We start from the raw sequence: 17,065 nt of genomic DNA, 5'->3' as shown, positions 1-17,065 counted from the left end.
CTCACCACCTCCTGGCCAGAAGATGGACCCAAAACTCTGACAATGAGGAAATTAAGCTTCTCTCTGCTCTGTACATACACCACGAAAGCCCAGAATAAAACACCGTCAACAGTAGACCCAATGTCTTACTGTGTCACGACGAGTGTGTCACGCTCCCATTGAGATAGCGCCGGACCCGCTTCCTTGCCCAGGGGCAGCAGCCCAGACCCCACTAGGGAGCCCCCAGCCACGGCATTTCTCTCTCTAGCTCCTGGTTTGTGTACGCACGTCTCGTGGGGCAGTGTGAGGAAAGCAAGGGCACGGTGGGTCTCAGAGCAGTGCTGTGCGTGTCCAGACGTGGTCCCTCCGCGGGGCTGGAAGGAGCAGACCGCGTGCACACGCGCTTGTACCATCAACAGGGTGCCGGCTTTTTCCACATCAGATCTTCCTTCGAGACCTACTTCAGAGACACGTGGTTCCTATGCACCAGCTTCTAACAGGCCGGGCATTTGCTCAGCAACTAGTATGTGTGAAGCCCTCAGGACACGGCACCCGTTACTCCAGGGCCCGTTCCCCATCGTGAAGCTCACCTCCAATGGGGTACGAAGGATAGCAAGCGGGCCAGTAAATCTATGTGTCAGTGGTGATATGCAGCTGAGGAGTAAAGCACGGACAGGGAGACAAGAGGTGGGGGCAGTGCGGCGGCGCCATCCTGAACGGAGTGGTGAGGGCAGATTTGAGGGTAATGTGACATTCAGCCCAGAAATGATGGAGGTCACACAGAAATCCGGGAGAGGATGTTCTAGTAGGATGCTGCATGTGCAAAGGCCCTGGCCTCTGCTGTGGAAATGGCGCAGGACAGCCACTGACTGCTCTGGCCTGTACCTTCTGTGCTCAGCCGTTTGGACTCAATGATAATCAGCTGTTTCGACAGTGACCTCTAGAGTCTGAGACGAGAGACTAACCAGGTCCCCATGTCACCGCTCTCGTTCCACTGGGAGGAGGGCAATGGACCCCAGGCTGTGCACCTGTGTCCACAGCATCGTGCACACGCCTCAAGGCCAACACCTGCTGTCCCGCACGCTCTCTGCGTACCCCCACAGTCCCCACGAAGCTGCGTGCTCCTTCAGGGGAAAGAAAGAAAGGCACAAGTCTCCACAGGGCTCCTGCTTAGCGTTTATTAACCAGAGCGCTGCCTCCCGGAGACACATGGCTCACCACGGGCACCCAGCCTCCAGGCTCCTCCTGTTTCCGCAGAGGACACCACTGCTCACCCAGGGCGGGGGTTTCTGCAAAGTCGCTCGGGGCCTGCCTCCCGCAGACACAGACAGCGACACGGAGACAAGCCAGACGACGGCCCCCTTCTTCTCCAGAGAGGACAGGACACACACAAGCCCCGCGACCCACACACCCTGGAGCAGAGGGAGCCCCCGTGCCACCCCAGGAGGCCTGGGTATCTGGGGTTCCCCCTACGGCCAGACCACGGGCCCCCCTGACTATACGCATTTCTCGGTGTTACCCACGTAACACGGTTAGATGCCCTGGGATCACCGGGCTCAGTGGGCGCCGGCCGCTGGGTACAAAGAGTAAGCAGCTGGGTGCCCCTCCCCCGGTGGCTCTGTTCTGCCCCAGGGTCGCCCTCGGGCCCAGCAGGAGCCTGTGTCGCAGGCGAGCTGCCGCTGCCCAGGGGTGGGGGTCTGGGGGTGGGACGGGGACTAGGAGTGCAGCGCCCGCGGGCTGGCTCGCTTTTCCGTGAAGAAGCTCTTGAGCAGCAGAACCTGGCTCAAACTGACCACGAACAGCGCGACCGTCTCGCCCACGGACCAGTACGATACCCGGCTGTTGAGGTCTTCGGCCCGGGCACGGTCCTGGGCCTCGCGGAGCCGGTAATGCGTCTGGGAGTCAATCACCGTCTTCAGGGCCTCATGGATGGTCACACAGGCGGACTCCATCTGGGCAGAGAGAGAGAGGCGGTCACACTCTCCAGGGAGACAGGAAGGGAGGAATCCACGTGCGGCCACCGCTGCCTTGGGCGGCTCGTGCTGCAGCGAGCACTTCGTGTCTGCACTAAAGGCGTCCGCGGCTTACCCCAGCCTTCGCGATGAGCCTAACCGGGGCTCAGGGGCGCTAAGGCCCTTGCCCAGCGTCACACAGCAGGCGACAGCATCAGAATCCACACTCAGTGCCTGAGTGCGGAGCCTACGCTCTCACACCCGCCCTGTGTTCTCTGACACTCCTGCCTCCCCACGGGCAGGGCCCACGGTCCCCGCCGGTACGGGCGCTGACAGCCTGCTCACCCCTCGGGCTGATGAGCAAACTCAGGCTCAGAAAGGCCGCGTGACTTGCCCGAGGTCACACAGCTAACAAATAGCAGAGTAGGAAATGACAACCGTGTGGGCCTCTGTGTTCTGCCACAATCACTGTAGACAGTGTCCTGTACGTACACACACGGGAACACACGCCAAAGCATATATACATACAAATGTGCATGCTTACACACAGACACTCATGCACAACACACGCTACCCCGTGATTTCCTACCTGGTCCAACACTACGCGTGCCAGGCAGAACCCCGAAACCGAGCCAGCACCCCCAGGACGCCAGGCCCTAATGCCAGCACCGTCTGCTGCACAGAACTGAACCCGCCCACGACCTGCGGGTGTGGAACCAGATCCCTCCCAGAGCCTGACGAGGGGGTCCCACGCCCTGATCCACCGGACCCGCCTGCGGGACGGATAACACAGGGGTGTTGTTCAAGGCCGTCAGGTGTGTGGATCAGTAGTCAGTGAAGGAGACCTAACACACGCGTGTGGCCCTGAGCTCTCACTCACAGGCAACCTCTACGTGACAAACCTAGAACGTTCTACCCCAACACCACCTTCTCAGGCTGGACAAGCTCACAGAGCGTCTGGGAGACACCTGCCTCGGTCCCTAGACTGCAGCGGTGACCTGTCTGTACAGTGAACGTCAGAAGGGAGGGGAGACCGCGTCACTGCGCCACCACCTGACTGACCCCCAAGACCCCTGTTCCCTCACAGGCTGAACCAACTCCAGCCAAGAAGTGCTGCTGGCTTACTCGCCCGGCTACGCGCTCTCTACTCCGGGCGGCGTGAGGGAGGACGAGAGCTTCCCCTCGGCCTCGCGCTTACGAGGCTGTGTCCCGTCTGCCCGACGACCAGCCCACCTCCCGGGGCCACGGGTTTCCCCGAACCTGTGGGCGGGCGCCGTCCTTCTGGCTCATGGGCAGAGCCACACGGATGGAGCAGTGACAAGGTCACCGCGCGGCACGTGGGATTCACAGGGCTCCACGGGGCAGGATCCACGGGAAAGAACAGGCCTGTCCAGGCTTCAGTGGGATCCCCCGAGGGGTACCTGTATCCTATGTTCTCGGTGGCAGCCTGTGCGCCCTGGGGTCTTGGGACATAATCTCGCACCCAGAACGGTCGGCGCCGGGCGTCTTTCCCTTCCCCATGTTTGGTAGGTAGCTCGGACCTACGGCTGTTTGATGTTGACAGAGGGCCAACTGATCCCAGAAGGGTCCCTGACATCAAGAACTTGATCCCGAAGGGGACTTCCAAGCGCCNCCCCCCGCCCTCCCCCAGCTCCTCCGCCGATGCCTCCAGAGCTCACGAAGGCACAGCCATGGTCACAGAGGGAACGGGGGACTAACCCAGGAAGGACCAGGGAAGCGGCTGCAGTGTGGGGTCAGGCTCAACCCCTGTGGGCCCGTGTCCAGGCCAAATCTAGACACGGCATTTCCGGAAGCCTCCCTCGTGCTCACTTCCGGTCGCTACCCAGGGCACAGGGAGATGTGGGCGGTCACACTGCCCCTGCAGTCACACCACCCGCCCATCCCTGCCCGGCCACGATCACTGAAGGCCCGGGGCTCCGGAGGAGCGCCTGGAAGAACGAGGCAAGTATTTCAGGTGATGCTGGGTCCTCCTCCGTGGCCCAAACTCCCACGAACGCGTTCATTCACGTGCACGCCGCTGACCGTCTCCTCTGCTCCCTGGTTCTGTGCTGGGCCCGGGGACCGAGGACACGAAGAGGTCACAGACACAGTCCTGGATGTCAGCGAAAGGAGAACAGCGTCCCCTGGGTGCATCCCAAGAGGGGCCAGCAGGCGGGTGTGCGGGGGTCCTGGGACCGCCCAGGGCACAGCTGCTAATCCCGCAGGAGGAGGGGAGATGCTCTTTCCACAGGAAGTGCCCAAGTGGGGGCTAGGCTGAGCCTGGCGGCGGGGGGTGTCGGGCAACAGAAGCGCACGTATGGCGCACGGAGGAGGGCCGCTGGGGCACAGGGATGTGTGGGAAGAAGCGCGAGGAGGCGGGGGCTCACAGTAAAGGCCTCGGGGCGACCCTGCAGGGCAAAGCGCTGCGGGCAGCACAGCACGCTCAGAACCCCACTTCACGAGGCCCCCAGTAGCCAGGACGCTGCGAGGGGCCGGCGGGAGCTGGTCTGGAGGTGGCTGCGCTCTGTGGGGCAGAGCGGACCCAGGTGCTGAGCGGACCCGGCGGCAGGCGGGCCATCCCTGAAATCAGGGGCTGGATGGGGACACACACACACATACACGCGTGAGCATGCGTGTGCACGTGTGTGAGCGTAAGTACACGCACACACATTTAGGATGCATAAATACACAAAGACTTGTTTTTAAACATGAGAAAAGGGCTCGTCTGGGTTTCCAGGCTAGAAATCCACTCTCTAAGTTTATTTCTGTCCCAAGCTCATTCGGAAACTCTGTGCGCACTGGGCTCCCGACACGGGAGCGCCCTGGGCCCTGGGGCCTGGCCTGGGAGCTCGGCCGTGCAGGCTGGCACCCCCAGCCTCCTCCCAGGGCCCAGAATCACTGCAAACAGAGGGAGGGAGGGAGGAGGAAGAGGAACAGGGAGGACTCACAAGTCACAGGTGCAGAGGACACGTCAGAGACGCCACGCGAGGCACCCTTTCAAGGCCTGGGTGGGAGACCACAGGCCAGACACCGGCACCACGGTTCTGGGAACAGAGCCATGGCGACTTTACAGACTCAGACCAGACCCATGACAGGGAGGGAGGCCAGTTCCCAGAGGGCAACAGATACTTACACGGCCTTGCTGGCGTCTACTCACAACCTGGCGTGGGCCCCCCAGGAGCCCCAAAAGCAACACATAGCGGGATTCACAGACCCCTGGAAGCATCTCCCTCCCGTAAAAGCAGGCTCCGTCCCACCCACTGGGATCTTCCGCCAGACCCAGTGTCTAAAAGGCACATCCTCGGTCTGTTACCACAACACTTCAGTTCAGCAACCCGTCCAGCCTGCGTCCCACTGAGCAGGAAGCTAGCAGAGCCCTTCCTCCTGGACGAGCCCTGCCTTCCCAGGGCCAAAGGCCCCGCTGTCCACCAAGACCATAAGCCCCAGCTGCTCTCCAGAGCCCGGGAGCCCCCCAGGGATTCTGGTCACTGCTCCATCGTGACTGTCGATCCCTGGAGACACCCTGACCCATCCCCCTCCCAGGACCATCCCCTTCCTCCACTGCCACACCATTTCATCCTGTCTCTACGACCTGGCGACGCTCAGGCCTTCAGCCTGCAAGCCCTGGCGAATTCCCCCAGGCCTCGCCACCTCAGGGCCTCCACTGGCAGGAGAACTTCGTTCTTTACAGACTTCAAGAACTCAAGACAGGGAAGCATGAGCTGACCTTGGAGCAGAGAGAGGAAAACACTCAATCCTCCCCAGACCACCAGTGAGGCAGCCCCGGGCCTCTGGCCTCCGTTGGAGAGCTTCGGCCTCCGCTAGGATCTGCCCAGACTCTCAGGAAGCCCCGAGCACCGGAAGCTCGGCTGCCCTGGGAGCATTCTCCCAGCCCACGCCTCTGCTGGGAGCCTGGTCATGCTGGAACCAGAGCCGGAGACAAGACCCGTGGCCTACAGCCCTGGCCTGGACCTTGGTCACTCTGGATCATGTTACTTCATCCAAGTGTTAGTTCTAGGGCCAGAACACATGGCCCCTGAGCCACCACTGAGCTGGAAGAGGTCTGGGGGGACGTGAGAACACCGTAGCCAACAGGGAACCCATGCCGAACAAGGAAAGTAAGGAGCAGAGAAGAAAATGGAAGTTACACCCCTACACTTGCACCTGCTAGTCCCTGGCTCCCTGGGATCAACTGGTCCCTCCCGAGAACCCTCCAGTAACCCACAGCTCTAAACACCACGCCCCGTGGCTAACTGGTTTTCAGGGCTGTGCTCCACGCGGAGTTGCCCATGCCAGGGACACGACCACTCATCTCAGACTGTCCCCAGCCAGCACTGCGCATAGACAGCACAAGTGCTCTCCACTGGGGAAAGCTCTCGGGGGCACAGACAGACTCCCATGCAAGGCAGAGGGCTCAGAGGTTCACGGTGGAAAGAAACCCCTCCTTTGAGGCTGGGCAGGAGAACACATGAGGTCTGGCAACATAGGAAGGGAACTGTCATCAGCCTTCCCTGCAACAATACCAAATCCAATTCTAAGACTCCAGAAAAGAATTTCTCTGTTGCACTGACAGGCCATGCAGCCTTTTCTCTACCGCTTTCAGCTCAGGCCTCCGGCTCGGCTTCCAGTGAGTTACAAAATCTCCAGCACGGAGACTGTTTCATCAGCGACCACCAGAACTGTCGAGTACAGGTTGTGAAAGCTCCTGCACGGAACCCGCCTGGGCTCGATCTTCCACCAGAGGTCCCATGGCCAGGCTCAGACCCAGTGCTGCACAGCGGGGTGCTCCATGTGTGGCCACTAGCCACCCGCGACACCGAGCACCAGAACTGCTGCTAGAGAGCCAACAAGAAGGGAGTTTTTAATTTAATTTTAATGCATTTAAATTAAAATAGCCGTATGTAGCTAGACCACGATACTGAACCGTGCAGCACGAACGTTCCACCACATGGGGACAGCAGACAGACCCACGGGCAGAGCCACAGACGGAGTGGGGACCACCTGGAGGCAGCCCAGAAGGTAAGCCGGCCCCGCCTAAAGACTCAGAGGCTCTGGCTTTGGTTCAAGAACAGTGCGGCCACATTAGTCATTCCTGTCTTGCAGGATTCCCTGGGCCCTGCCACTCAGTGATTAGACAAACACTCCGTCCCACACTCCAGGCGCTGGGACGCAGGGAGACGACACGGAAGGCGAGGCTCGGGAAGCTGAGCGCCTGCACGAGAGGCAGGAGCTTCCCTAGCAGGGGGAGCCTGGTCAGATTACCAGGGACCCCGAGAGCCACGCACGACAGACGACAACCTGCCGGCCCTCCCTGCGTACAGATGCACCACACGGCCATCCATCGGCAACGGGACACGAGCGCACGTGCTGTGTGTCACTTCTGGGCCGGGACGTTTAGGAGATAGGAGGGGCTTTCTCACTGCCCCCTTCTTCTGCTGGCCAGGGGCAGAGGGCACCGAAGCCCTGACGGACAGCACAGAGGTGACAAGAAAGAGAAACCCCCGATTGTTGAGTCAGTCCCTGGAGGAAAGCTGTCCACCAACCTAGATTATCACCTGAGTGAGAAAAAACTTCCATGGTGTTAGGCCATCGACATTTGGAGTGTATCTGCTACAGCGGCTCACGTTACCTGAGCGAACGCGCCACACAAAGCAGGCCTATGTCATAAAGACGCAGACATACGGTGCACACCGAGGGGGCCGCGGCAAGGCCCGTCCACAGTGGTGCTGCGTGGAAGACAGAGCCGAACCCAGGAGTTCCAGAGCACAGTACTGCAGGGATCTGGCAACAGTGCAGGGGGCTCAGAAGGGGAAAGTGTCCTTGAGGACTGAATGTGCAAAGAGGTGAAGCTGACCCTGAGCCTTCCAGCCCGGGAGCTGGGGGGGTGGGCAGTGACACTGAGTATTAGCCGAGACAGGAAGGGAAGAGGAGGAACGGGCTGAAGGCCGAGCCGGCCCATGCCAGCCGAGGTCCACTCACCTGGGTGAGAGCTGTGACCCTGTTCCCCATGTCTGGGAGAATGGGGGGCTCGTCGCCCACTTGAAAGTCGAAGTAGACGGTCTTGTGAGAGAAGGTAGAAAACTCATTACTGAAGCAAAACTGATAAACGCCCTTGACCTCGGCCCGGTGCGTGAAGCTGTCATATTGCTTCTTGGTCTCCCGGTAGATGGTGTTCCCCAGGGGGTCCTCCACGTAGCAGTCGACATCGTAGTGGCCTCCGGTGATGACCTACAACCACAAAGACACCCACAGTCTGCAGTGACCAGCAGGGCAGCCACTGGTATGAAATGCCGACCAGACACCGTGATCAGACTTGATGAACTTTTTCTTTTCATGTAATCTTCACAACTTTTCTGAAGCAGGTGCTAGGACCCTCTCTGTTTTACTGGGGACAAGACCGAGGCTGAGAGAGATTCACGAAATCGGCCACGGTCACACTGCTTCAAAGTGACAAGGCTAAGATCCGACTGCCTGACTCCCAAAGGTTTTGCTCTGCAAGGGTGCAATGAGCTTGATCCTTCCCATTTTACAGAAGAGGAGACTGAGGCTCCAAGCTCAAGTAAATTGCAGAGTGGGTCTAGTAAACGTTTGTATTATTACCGATTGAATGCAAGAAGGCAAATACAGATCAAAGCATTCATAGAGTCAGTGGCCATCAGAGGTGAGCAGGTCCTTGGGAATTACGTAGTTCAAACTCTTTATAAATCTAAGAAAGATGGGCACCCAGCAGGGTCACACAGGTGGTCAATGACTATAACAAAGGTCCATCAAAGGACCCTGTCAAGGAACGGTCAGCATGGCTTACACACCTCCAGCAACAGAGCACTCACCACTGCACAAAGTAAATTCTCCCATCTGTACAAAGAAGAACTTCTGAAGTCTGGAAGCAGATGGAGCCTGTTAACTGTGTCCCTTCATGGGGTAATGAATCACAGGAACCTAGCAGTGACCAGACGACCTCCCAGTTCCCTCCAGCCTCATAATGATCATTGTGTAGTGACTGTCCCAGGGGGGCCCCATTAACCCAGCCACAATTTGTATGTTGTGCACAGAGGAGCGTAAGTGGCCAAATCAGCGACCCAGAGGCCATCCCACACCATGCTATCCCCAGGCACACACCTTTCAGGGCTCTGGACAGGGAGGACCCATGGAAGGCCTGCCCTCACTCCTGCCGCCCAGGCCACTTCATCTCCAGAGTGTCCACGAGCAGGCGGCTGACCTGGGGATACTTCCCACTCAGCCCCCAACCCTAGATCTGCCCACTAACCCTCCGGGGCAGACCCCTTCCCCAAGACCTGCTCTCCAGGGTGTGCCCTGAGGTCTGTGGGGGGAGACTGGAGGGGAGAAGCCCGCAGCATATGGCAACAGCGAGCCTTGAAACCACAACCGCTGTGCGCTCACCCCACTTCTGGCTGTAGACGGAGAGAAGGGTGGGGAACGAAACCACGAACCCATTCCCTCCCCACTGACAGGTGTGAGTACACACGGGACAAAGCGACCCCAGAGGTCTGGGACCGGGCGCTGCCGTCCCTTAGAGTCCCGGCGCGCCGGCGGCCAGTCTGACCGCTGCCCAGGTTGCAGGACCCGCCGGCACCCCGGGCCCAGTGCACCTGCGGCGCGACCTCCCCGGCCGACCGGTGTCCGCTCCCGGGCACGCCCGCGCCCCTCGGACCACCGACAGGGCGCTGCGGGGGCCGGCCTCACCTGGTAATCCAGGGAGAACTTGGCGCCCTGCTCCACGTCCTCGTGGAAGCACTGCTTGGCGCTGTCGGGCAGCTCGAAGGTGAGCTCGGCGCCCCGCAGCCGCTCGGCCCGGAGCAGCAGCAGCAGGAGCAGCAACAGCGGCGGCGGCGCGGAGGCGGAGTGCCGGGTGCGCAGCCGCGCGCGCGGGGACGCATCCCGCCCCTTCCCCGCTGCGCGTGCGCGCTGGCGGAACAGGCAGGCCACGCCCCTCCTCCCCGGGGCGCCCTGCTCGACTTGGGGGGGGGACCTCCGCGGGGTGGGGTGGCGTGGGGGCGTCCTCGGCTCAGCCCCAGGGGTCAGCGTCCCTCAGGGTCGGCTCAGGTCCACACGCCCCCGCCCCACTCCCACCACCACGAGCCACAGCGGCTGCCGCGGAGGTCCCGCACCAGCACCACCCGGGAGGACCGGCCCCGGGGTGCAGCAGTGGGCGTGCCCGCACCGCCGGGAGCTGCAGGAACCGAGCTCGGGAACCCAGAGAGCACGCCTCCTTCACCACCTTCCCGTCCCGGTGGAGAGCTGACCCAGGCTCGCACGCCCGCGCTCGCGGGAATGCCAACAAGGGGCTCATCACCCTTGGCGACGCACATGTCCTGCGCTCAAGACAAGGTGAAGGTTCTCCTGGGATAAAACCGTTTCTTTCCCTTTAACTTCTCAAAAGCCCTGAAAGCTGATACATTGTTTTACTGGTTTATCCATCACCATTGGCCCAAGAAAATACTTTGTATGATCATTCCTACAGAGCTTTATACTCTGTGATCAGTAGAACGAAGGGAAAAGACCCGGATTGTGGTCTGGTTACTCAGTAGAGAATGTTTTCAGGACAGAATTATCAGATGTGTGTCTTGATTTCAGCAAAAAACCGTACTGTCCATATAGACCTCCTCCTGGATGAGAGGGAAGGGACTGCCACCCGGCCCCTTGGACCATGCACTCACGTGCTAAGCAATGCAAAAGCAATCCCCACACATAACGTCGCTGTTAATATTTACTGACTTTGTACCAGACTCAGAGAAGGTATGTAGGGGTGTGTCCTGAGTCTCTTGCCCTGGGTCTGTGCTTTGAACATTAGTTCTTAGTTCCTGATTTAGGGAAACATGTAAGACGCACCAAGGGAAGAAACAAATGACAGACGCAAGACCAAGATGAGCCTGGCCAGCTGGAGTGCTAAGCTAAGACTAACAAAAAGGAATTTTGCTGGGTTTAATGTTAAGTCCCATGTTTAAGTTCCAAGAAAACACTAGCATAAGTTCAGAGGCGGAAAGCCTGACTTGGCTGCCGCTCAAGTCAGAGCATTGGGAGACTGATCGTTGACAGGTAGCAGAACGTCAGACGGTGGAAATGGATGAACTGGAAAAGGAGCCCTGACTTGTGCAGGGTTAATAAAGGACCACAGCCCTGTGTCAGCCCCTGCTGCGTGGAAGGCGTTATTACTGAAGGTGACCCTTGCACGATCGTCAGCAGTGATCAGAGCGTGTACGTTGTACCACTTTGGGAGGAACGGTAATAAAATGGGGGTAACTGGAGGGGCCAGTACGGTAAATTGCCAGGAAGGCTTCTCAAACCAGGAAAAGTCAAAGGAAATGGGATTTAACCTCAAAGAATAAAATCTAAGGAGGCAGAAAGTGTTAACTTTCAAAGTTGGCATCAACAGCCATCATGACGGCTACCACTTATTTAGCACTTAGCACCTGCAGTGTACCGCCGCAGTGCTCGCGACGTATGCACTTTACGTATTTTGCACTAATTAATCCTCACTAGCAACTGTGCAAAAAAATATATATTATTTTTTTCCCTTGACAAGAAAGACACAGAAGATGTTTAATGAAATCACATGTCTGCTTCTGTAGGCTTTGGCGTGTGACAGACGACCCAGCGGCTTACACCGACAGTGACTTACAGTTTCTCATGATCGCGTCGGTTGGCTGGTGGTTCTCTGGAGCTTGTTCCTGCAGCTGCCTTCAGCTGGAGGGTCTTCTGGGCTGGAGGTCCAAGATGGTCCTGCTCACATGTGTGCCGGCTGATGGGACTGTTGGCTAGAACATTCAGCCCTCCCTCCATCCTGTGGCTTCTTGCACTGTACGTGATCTCCTTATATGGCAGGCGTGGGGCAGCATCCCAAGACAGACAGGCCAGAAACACCAAGCCCCCCCCCAGAACTACCCTCCAGAATCACTTTGCCACATTCTGTTAGCCAGAGCACATCCCAAGGCAGCCCAGATTCAAGGTGAAGAATTAGACTCCGTCTCTGGATGGGAGGTGCTCTAAGCCACATTCATAGGTGGAGTGCACTGGGATGGCAGGGGTCTGTGGCCGTTAAACAAACTGCCATGGTGTCCAAACTCACTCAGCTTATTAATGGCGAAGCCAGCAACTGAACCCGGATCGCCTGACTGCTTCCCAGCAAACACACTGTGTGCACCCATATCTCAGGCTACACCTGTCCTGCATGATCCATCTGCTGTAACTTGGGACAAACCATGAATCCGACAGTGAGGCACAGTTCAGCTCAACATAAGAAAGGACTTTCGGGCAATTAGGACTTTCTAAAAATAAATGAGCAGGGGTACTGATTTTTTTTTGTCATCATGAAAATATTCAAGCAGAGACTGGATAAACAACCAAGTCATGTGGTGTCCCAAGGAAATGAAAACCTGACTCTAACTAGATTAAATGATACAAGAATATCTTATTTCATGAAACAGAAAGTTCAGAGGTGATGCAGGCTGCAGGCATAGCATGATCAAGGCTCCAGCCCATTTTCCTCCCAGCTCTACCCTCCTCTGGGCTTTACCCTTAGACTCTGTTCTCTCATTGTTGAAAGAGGGTTGTCATACCAAACAAATAAGCTTTGGAACAGCATGTTTATTTAGTCATGACTAATGGAAGGAAGAGAAAATCTTTCAACCATGAGATGTATGTTCTTTCCTTCCGTCCAGCTGCTCTAGTTAGGCCAGGCATCCATCTCTGGATCTAAGGCACAGACAAAGCCGGTGGTGGTTGGCTCAGTCTAGATCCTTTAGCCAATTGCTGATAAGGACAATGGACTTGTCATGATTAACTCAGACCAATCAGGACTTCCCTTGGAGGGAGCTGGGGCTGGAGCAGCTCTGCGTCAGTCAAAAGGGAGGCGAGGATATTGAGTGACTACATGACAAAATCAGGATCTAACAGAAAGGAGGAGAAGGGAGAAATCAAACCAGATAGGCAACCAACTGTGCCTACGGTGGCAAGAAAAAAAAAGGATTAAATACTTATTAAATTCTAATGGGCTAATTATAAAGGTAATTTAGACCCTTACCTCTCACCATATGAGAAATCTTTTTTGCTCCCGAGTCAGGAGTGTCTGTGATTCTGATCCCTCATCCGGGTGAGGCAGAGGGGTCCAGAATGGAGATCCCCGGGGGTCTTCCTCCCCGGGCTGTTGCCTTGGGCTGGTTCACACTGGCAGGACCTTTCATTCCCTCTCCCCTTCTGTTCCTCTTCCTTCCACACACTGCTGACCGTGTTCTCCAGTGGGTGGCGCTACATTTTTACTGTAGGATTTCAAAACCCCCCACCCCCGGTCCACAACCAGCCCGCTGGCTTTGGAACCCAGAATCCCCTGCAGCCGAGGATTCCCAGGGAGAACTGTGGACACGCTTTCTGTGTGGACCTGATCTGGTATGATTACAGCTGCAAAGCAATTACCTCCCTTTTGTTTCCTGAGTCTGTTCCTCACTCTTGATGACCTCCCCCCACCCCACCCCCACACAGATTCCAAGTGTGATGCAGGGTTTTTCCTTCCTACACTGCGCATGCCATGGGCTGTAGGGCGGGGATTGCTGTGAATCGCATTTCATTACCACTGAATGTGAGAAGCATCACACCTCTTTATTTTTCGGAAGCAAATTAAAATCGATCTCACCCCCCCCCCCCCCCCCCGCACCTTAACAAAGACAATAAGAATGTCCTTCTGGGTCTTGGCGGAGCTGTCCTGGCCCCGGCCCCTCCCATGGCGGTCTTCAGCAGCGCACAGCATGTGGGCTCACCAGTCATGCTGACCTGTCTGCTGTCTAAGCTGCAGCGTTCCTCAGGGCAAGTGGCTTCGATGCCCTCCTGCCCAGCTTGACCCCCTCCCAGCCTCCCGGGATGCGCCATGCAGCCTCTCCCCTCTATGGTTTTGCTCTGGAAGGGGGCAAGTGCCGCTCAAGGGACCCCAAACTTCCAACCTTCTATCAGTCTTGGGAATGCACCCTCTCCCTCCAGGTGGACCCCTGTGACCTCATCCCTCATCACTTCTCCCAGACCAGTCCCATCAGTTTCTCGTCCCCCAGTAGGTCCCTCATAATCTCTCCTCTAGGGGTTTAGAAACAATGTGGGCCTGCCTTTCCTGAAGACAGAAGTGGGGAAGAGACATACTGAAACTTGTCCTCTTTTTTTCCTTTTTATTAACAAAAGTTATTTCGGTGTCTAGGGGAGAACCTAAAGGTAAGGTTTCAACTGTCCATGATGAGGTTGGGGAATATACGTGAGGTTCAGTGGGGTTGAGTCCGGAGCCGACGACCAAGAAAGAATTCTTGAGAGGCGCCTGGGTGGCACAGCGGTTAAGCGTCTGCCTTCGGCTCAGGGCGTGATCCCGGCGTTGTGGGATCGAGCCCCACATCAGGCTCCTCTGCTGTGAGCCTGCTTCTTCCTCTCCCACACCCCCTGCTTGTGTTCCCTCTCTCGCTGGCTGTCTCTATCTCTGTGGAATAAATAAATAAAATCTTTAAAAAAAAAAAGAAAGAAAGAATTCTTGAGGCATCTTTGGTGCAAAATAGTGGTTTATTAAAGCACGGGGACAGGACCCATGGGCAGAAAGAGCTGCTGCCCTGGGGTTGTGAGGAATGGCTCATTATATACCCTCAAGTTGGGAGGGGGTTAGGGATAGCATAAGTCTCTAAGGAATTTTGGAAGCAAGGTTTCCAGGACCTTGAGGGGGCTAGCTGTTGTTGGGAAAAGGTCATTTATTACTTGAGTCATGAGACCCTTCAGATGTGTATCAGTGGGCCATGTGCTTGGGGGATGATTGCCAATATGTATCTTGGGGGGTTAGAGATAAAGGAAGTTTCCAAAGGAATCTTTATACATTAAAGCAGACTTACAGGATCTTGGTGGAGGGGAGGGGCTCAGGCCAGGACTGCCTTTTGCCCTTAGCAAAGTATTAATGTGGAGACAGCTGAATTCCTAGAGGAATGTCACCATGCCTATTTTCAAGGACTTGTCAGTGGGCTGTAGGTAGTAAGGACTGTTTCTTTGTCCTTTAGGGCAGCCAGGAGTGCCTGAGGAATGTTGCATGCATCCCATTGGGGGGGGGCAGACAAAACTTCTGCTTTGTCCTCAGCTTGCCTTCGGTTCTCTCATCATCCAGACAACCAGGAAATGCGTATGAAATGTGAATCACCTACCCCAAACTCTAAGAGAAGAGGGCTGGTCCCCTTGGTACTTATGCTCTGTCCTTGAGCAGGGGCTGTGTGAACACTCATGGACATTAGACGTAGGGCCCAAGGAGGCAGATCCAGTGAGCGCGGCATGTGGCAGATGCAGGCCCCCCCGGGGAACCCAAGCAGTGGGGGCAGAGTACCGACACCCACCTCTCACTTGGAAATGCACCTTCTCTTCCTTTGCCTTTTGTTTAACCAAGAGAAGAACTATAATAGTTGTGTAAGTAAAAATTAATTTTTAAATTTATGTGTGCCTAAAATATTGGGTGTCTGCTAAGGTTGACGTCCCCAGGCAGTCATGTCAACCCCGTCGTAAGGAAAAGGTCATATTTATCATTGACATTTCACAACAAAAATGGGGCGTGCTATTGGAGGATTGCAATATATCTTTTATTGGCATGTTAGAAATATCTAGACAGTTCCATTACTGGGGACACGTCTTTGAGCACATCGTCAGCTTGAGACTAGAGTCTAATGCCACAGAGAACCAGTTCAAGCAACACACGGTATGTCCAAGGCGCCCACGCACACAGGAGGAGGGTCAGACGGCCTGCACTCCGCAGGACACCATTTACTTGACGACATTCTAAAAGACTCGACAGTGGGTTTAAACAAACAAACAAAAACCGGTTTTGGAGCATCTAGAAATTAAACCGGAGTTCCAGACTTTTAAACATTCGCCTCCTGTTCTAGAATATATTTTGATAAACATTCCAGAAAGGCTTAAGTCTGAACTACAGTTTGTGGGTAACTCTTGTAGTGACGGTAGGATTCCGAAAAGAAAAGCTCATCTCTGACCTAGAAAACAGAGTGGAATCTGAAATCACATTTTTTAGAAGCATCCTTGTGAAGTTGGTTAACGTGGACAAAATCGCCTGTTTCTGCATCGACCGTGAGGCAGTGCCATGGTCCTACTAGTTTGGAACAGTCTAATCCAGCAAATGCATTGTCAAACAGGGAGGAAGATGGTACTGTCCCGGAGGCGGTCCAGAGAAAGGCCAACGGGCAGGTGGCAAGTGACGGAGGCAGCCCACGAGTGCCCTAAGGCACCTGCTATGGGCATTCGTGGGGTGGACAGCTTATTCCGGAGGAGTGGCTGTCACGTTTCGTGTTCTGCCTGAGGCAATTGCCATGAATGTGCCTCATTCACTACTTAGGATAAATTAGGCTTTCAAGTCTTAGCTAAAGGTTTGGGAAAATGCACATGTGCAGTATATCTACTAGCAGAGATCCTGTGGATCTGTAGATCCCACGGCTGGATCTACCAGCAGAGATCTTGTGGATCTGTAGATCCCACGGCTGGATCTACCAGCAGAGATCTTGTGGATCTGTAGATCCCCACGGTTGGATCTACCAGCAGAGATCCCGTGGATCTGTAGATCCCACGGCTGGATCTACTAGCAGAGATCCCGTGGATCTGTAGATCCCCACGGCTGGATCTACTAGCAGAGATCCCGTGGATCTGTAGATCCCCACGGCTGGATCTACCAGCAGAGATACCGTGGATCTGTAGATCCCACGGCTGGATCTACTAGCAGAGGCTAGCTTTCACTGGCAGTAACGACGGGTGGAGAGTACGTGTGTGTGTTTAATGAGCTGCTGAGATCAGTGGTTGTCGGTGTGATTCTCTCTCACATCTTGCACAGTTTTTTCCTCGCCTGCGATCATGTCTGTTTGGTAAGAATGGTTTGTGACTCAGTGGTCCCGAGGAGCATATGGGCTGTCCACCCTAAACCAAGTCCAGGAGCCCTAGGTTTTCACTAGCTTACGTGCTTTCCTCCCCTCCCTGCAAAGTACAAAAGGCCACCAGCACTCCCGCATGTGTGTTTGCCAGCAACCCTGAGGGCCCGAGTTATGGATGGGTTAGTCGTCCTACTAACGCAGTTCGACTGGCTGCAGGTCAGCGGGAGGGCTGACCCAGCCAGACCC

At 56.1% G+C, this 17,065-nt stretch overlaps 1 protein-coding gene across 1 annotated transcript; it reads right to left on the bottom strand.

The window, feature by feature from the left end:
• Positions 1-1,143: 1,143 nt before the first annotated feature.
• Positions 1,144-9,830, bottom strand: TMED3 (transmembrane p24 trafficking protein 3; the record flags this gene model as incomplete). Its single annotated transcript, XM_011229632.3, has 3 exons — positions 1,144-1,931; positions 7,911-8,159; positions 9,636-9,830. Coding segments are annotated over 3 exons (681 nt in total), but the record flags the coding sequence as incomplete, so codon positions are not given.
• Positions 9,831-17,065: the final 7,235 nt, after the last annotated feature.

This window comes from Ailuropoda melanoleuca, chromosome 9 (genome assembly GCF_002007445.2).
Source record: "Ailuropoda melanoleuca isolate Jingjing chromosome 9, ASM200744v2, whole genome shotgun sequence".
In the NCBI taxonomy this organism is placed as follows: domain Eukaryota; kingdom Metazoa; phylum Chordata; class Mammalia; order Carnivora; family Ursidae; genus Ailuropoda; species Ailuropoda melanoleuca.
The sequence above is the reverse complement of the archived record's forward strand: the minus strand, read 5'-3'. Positions and strand labels throughout refer to the sequence as shown.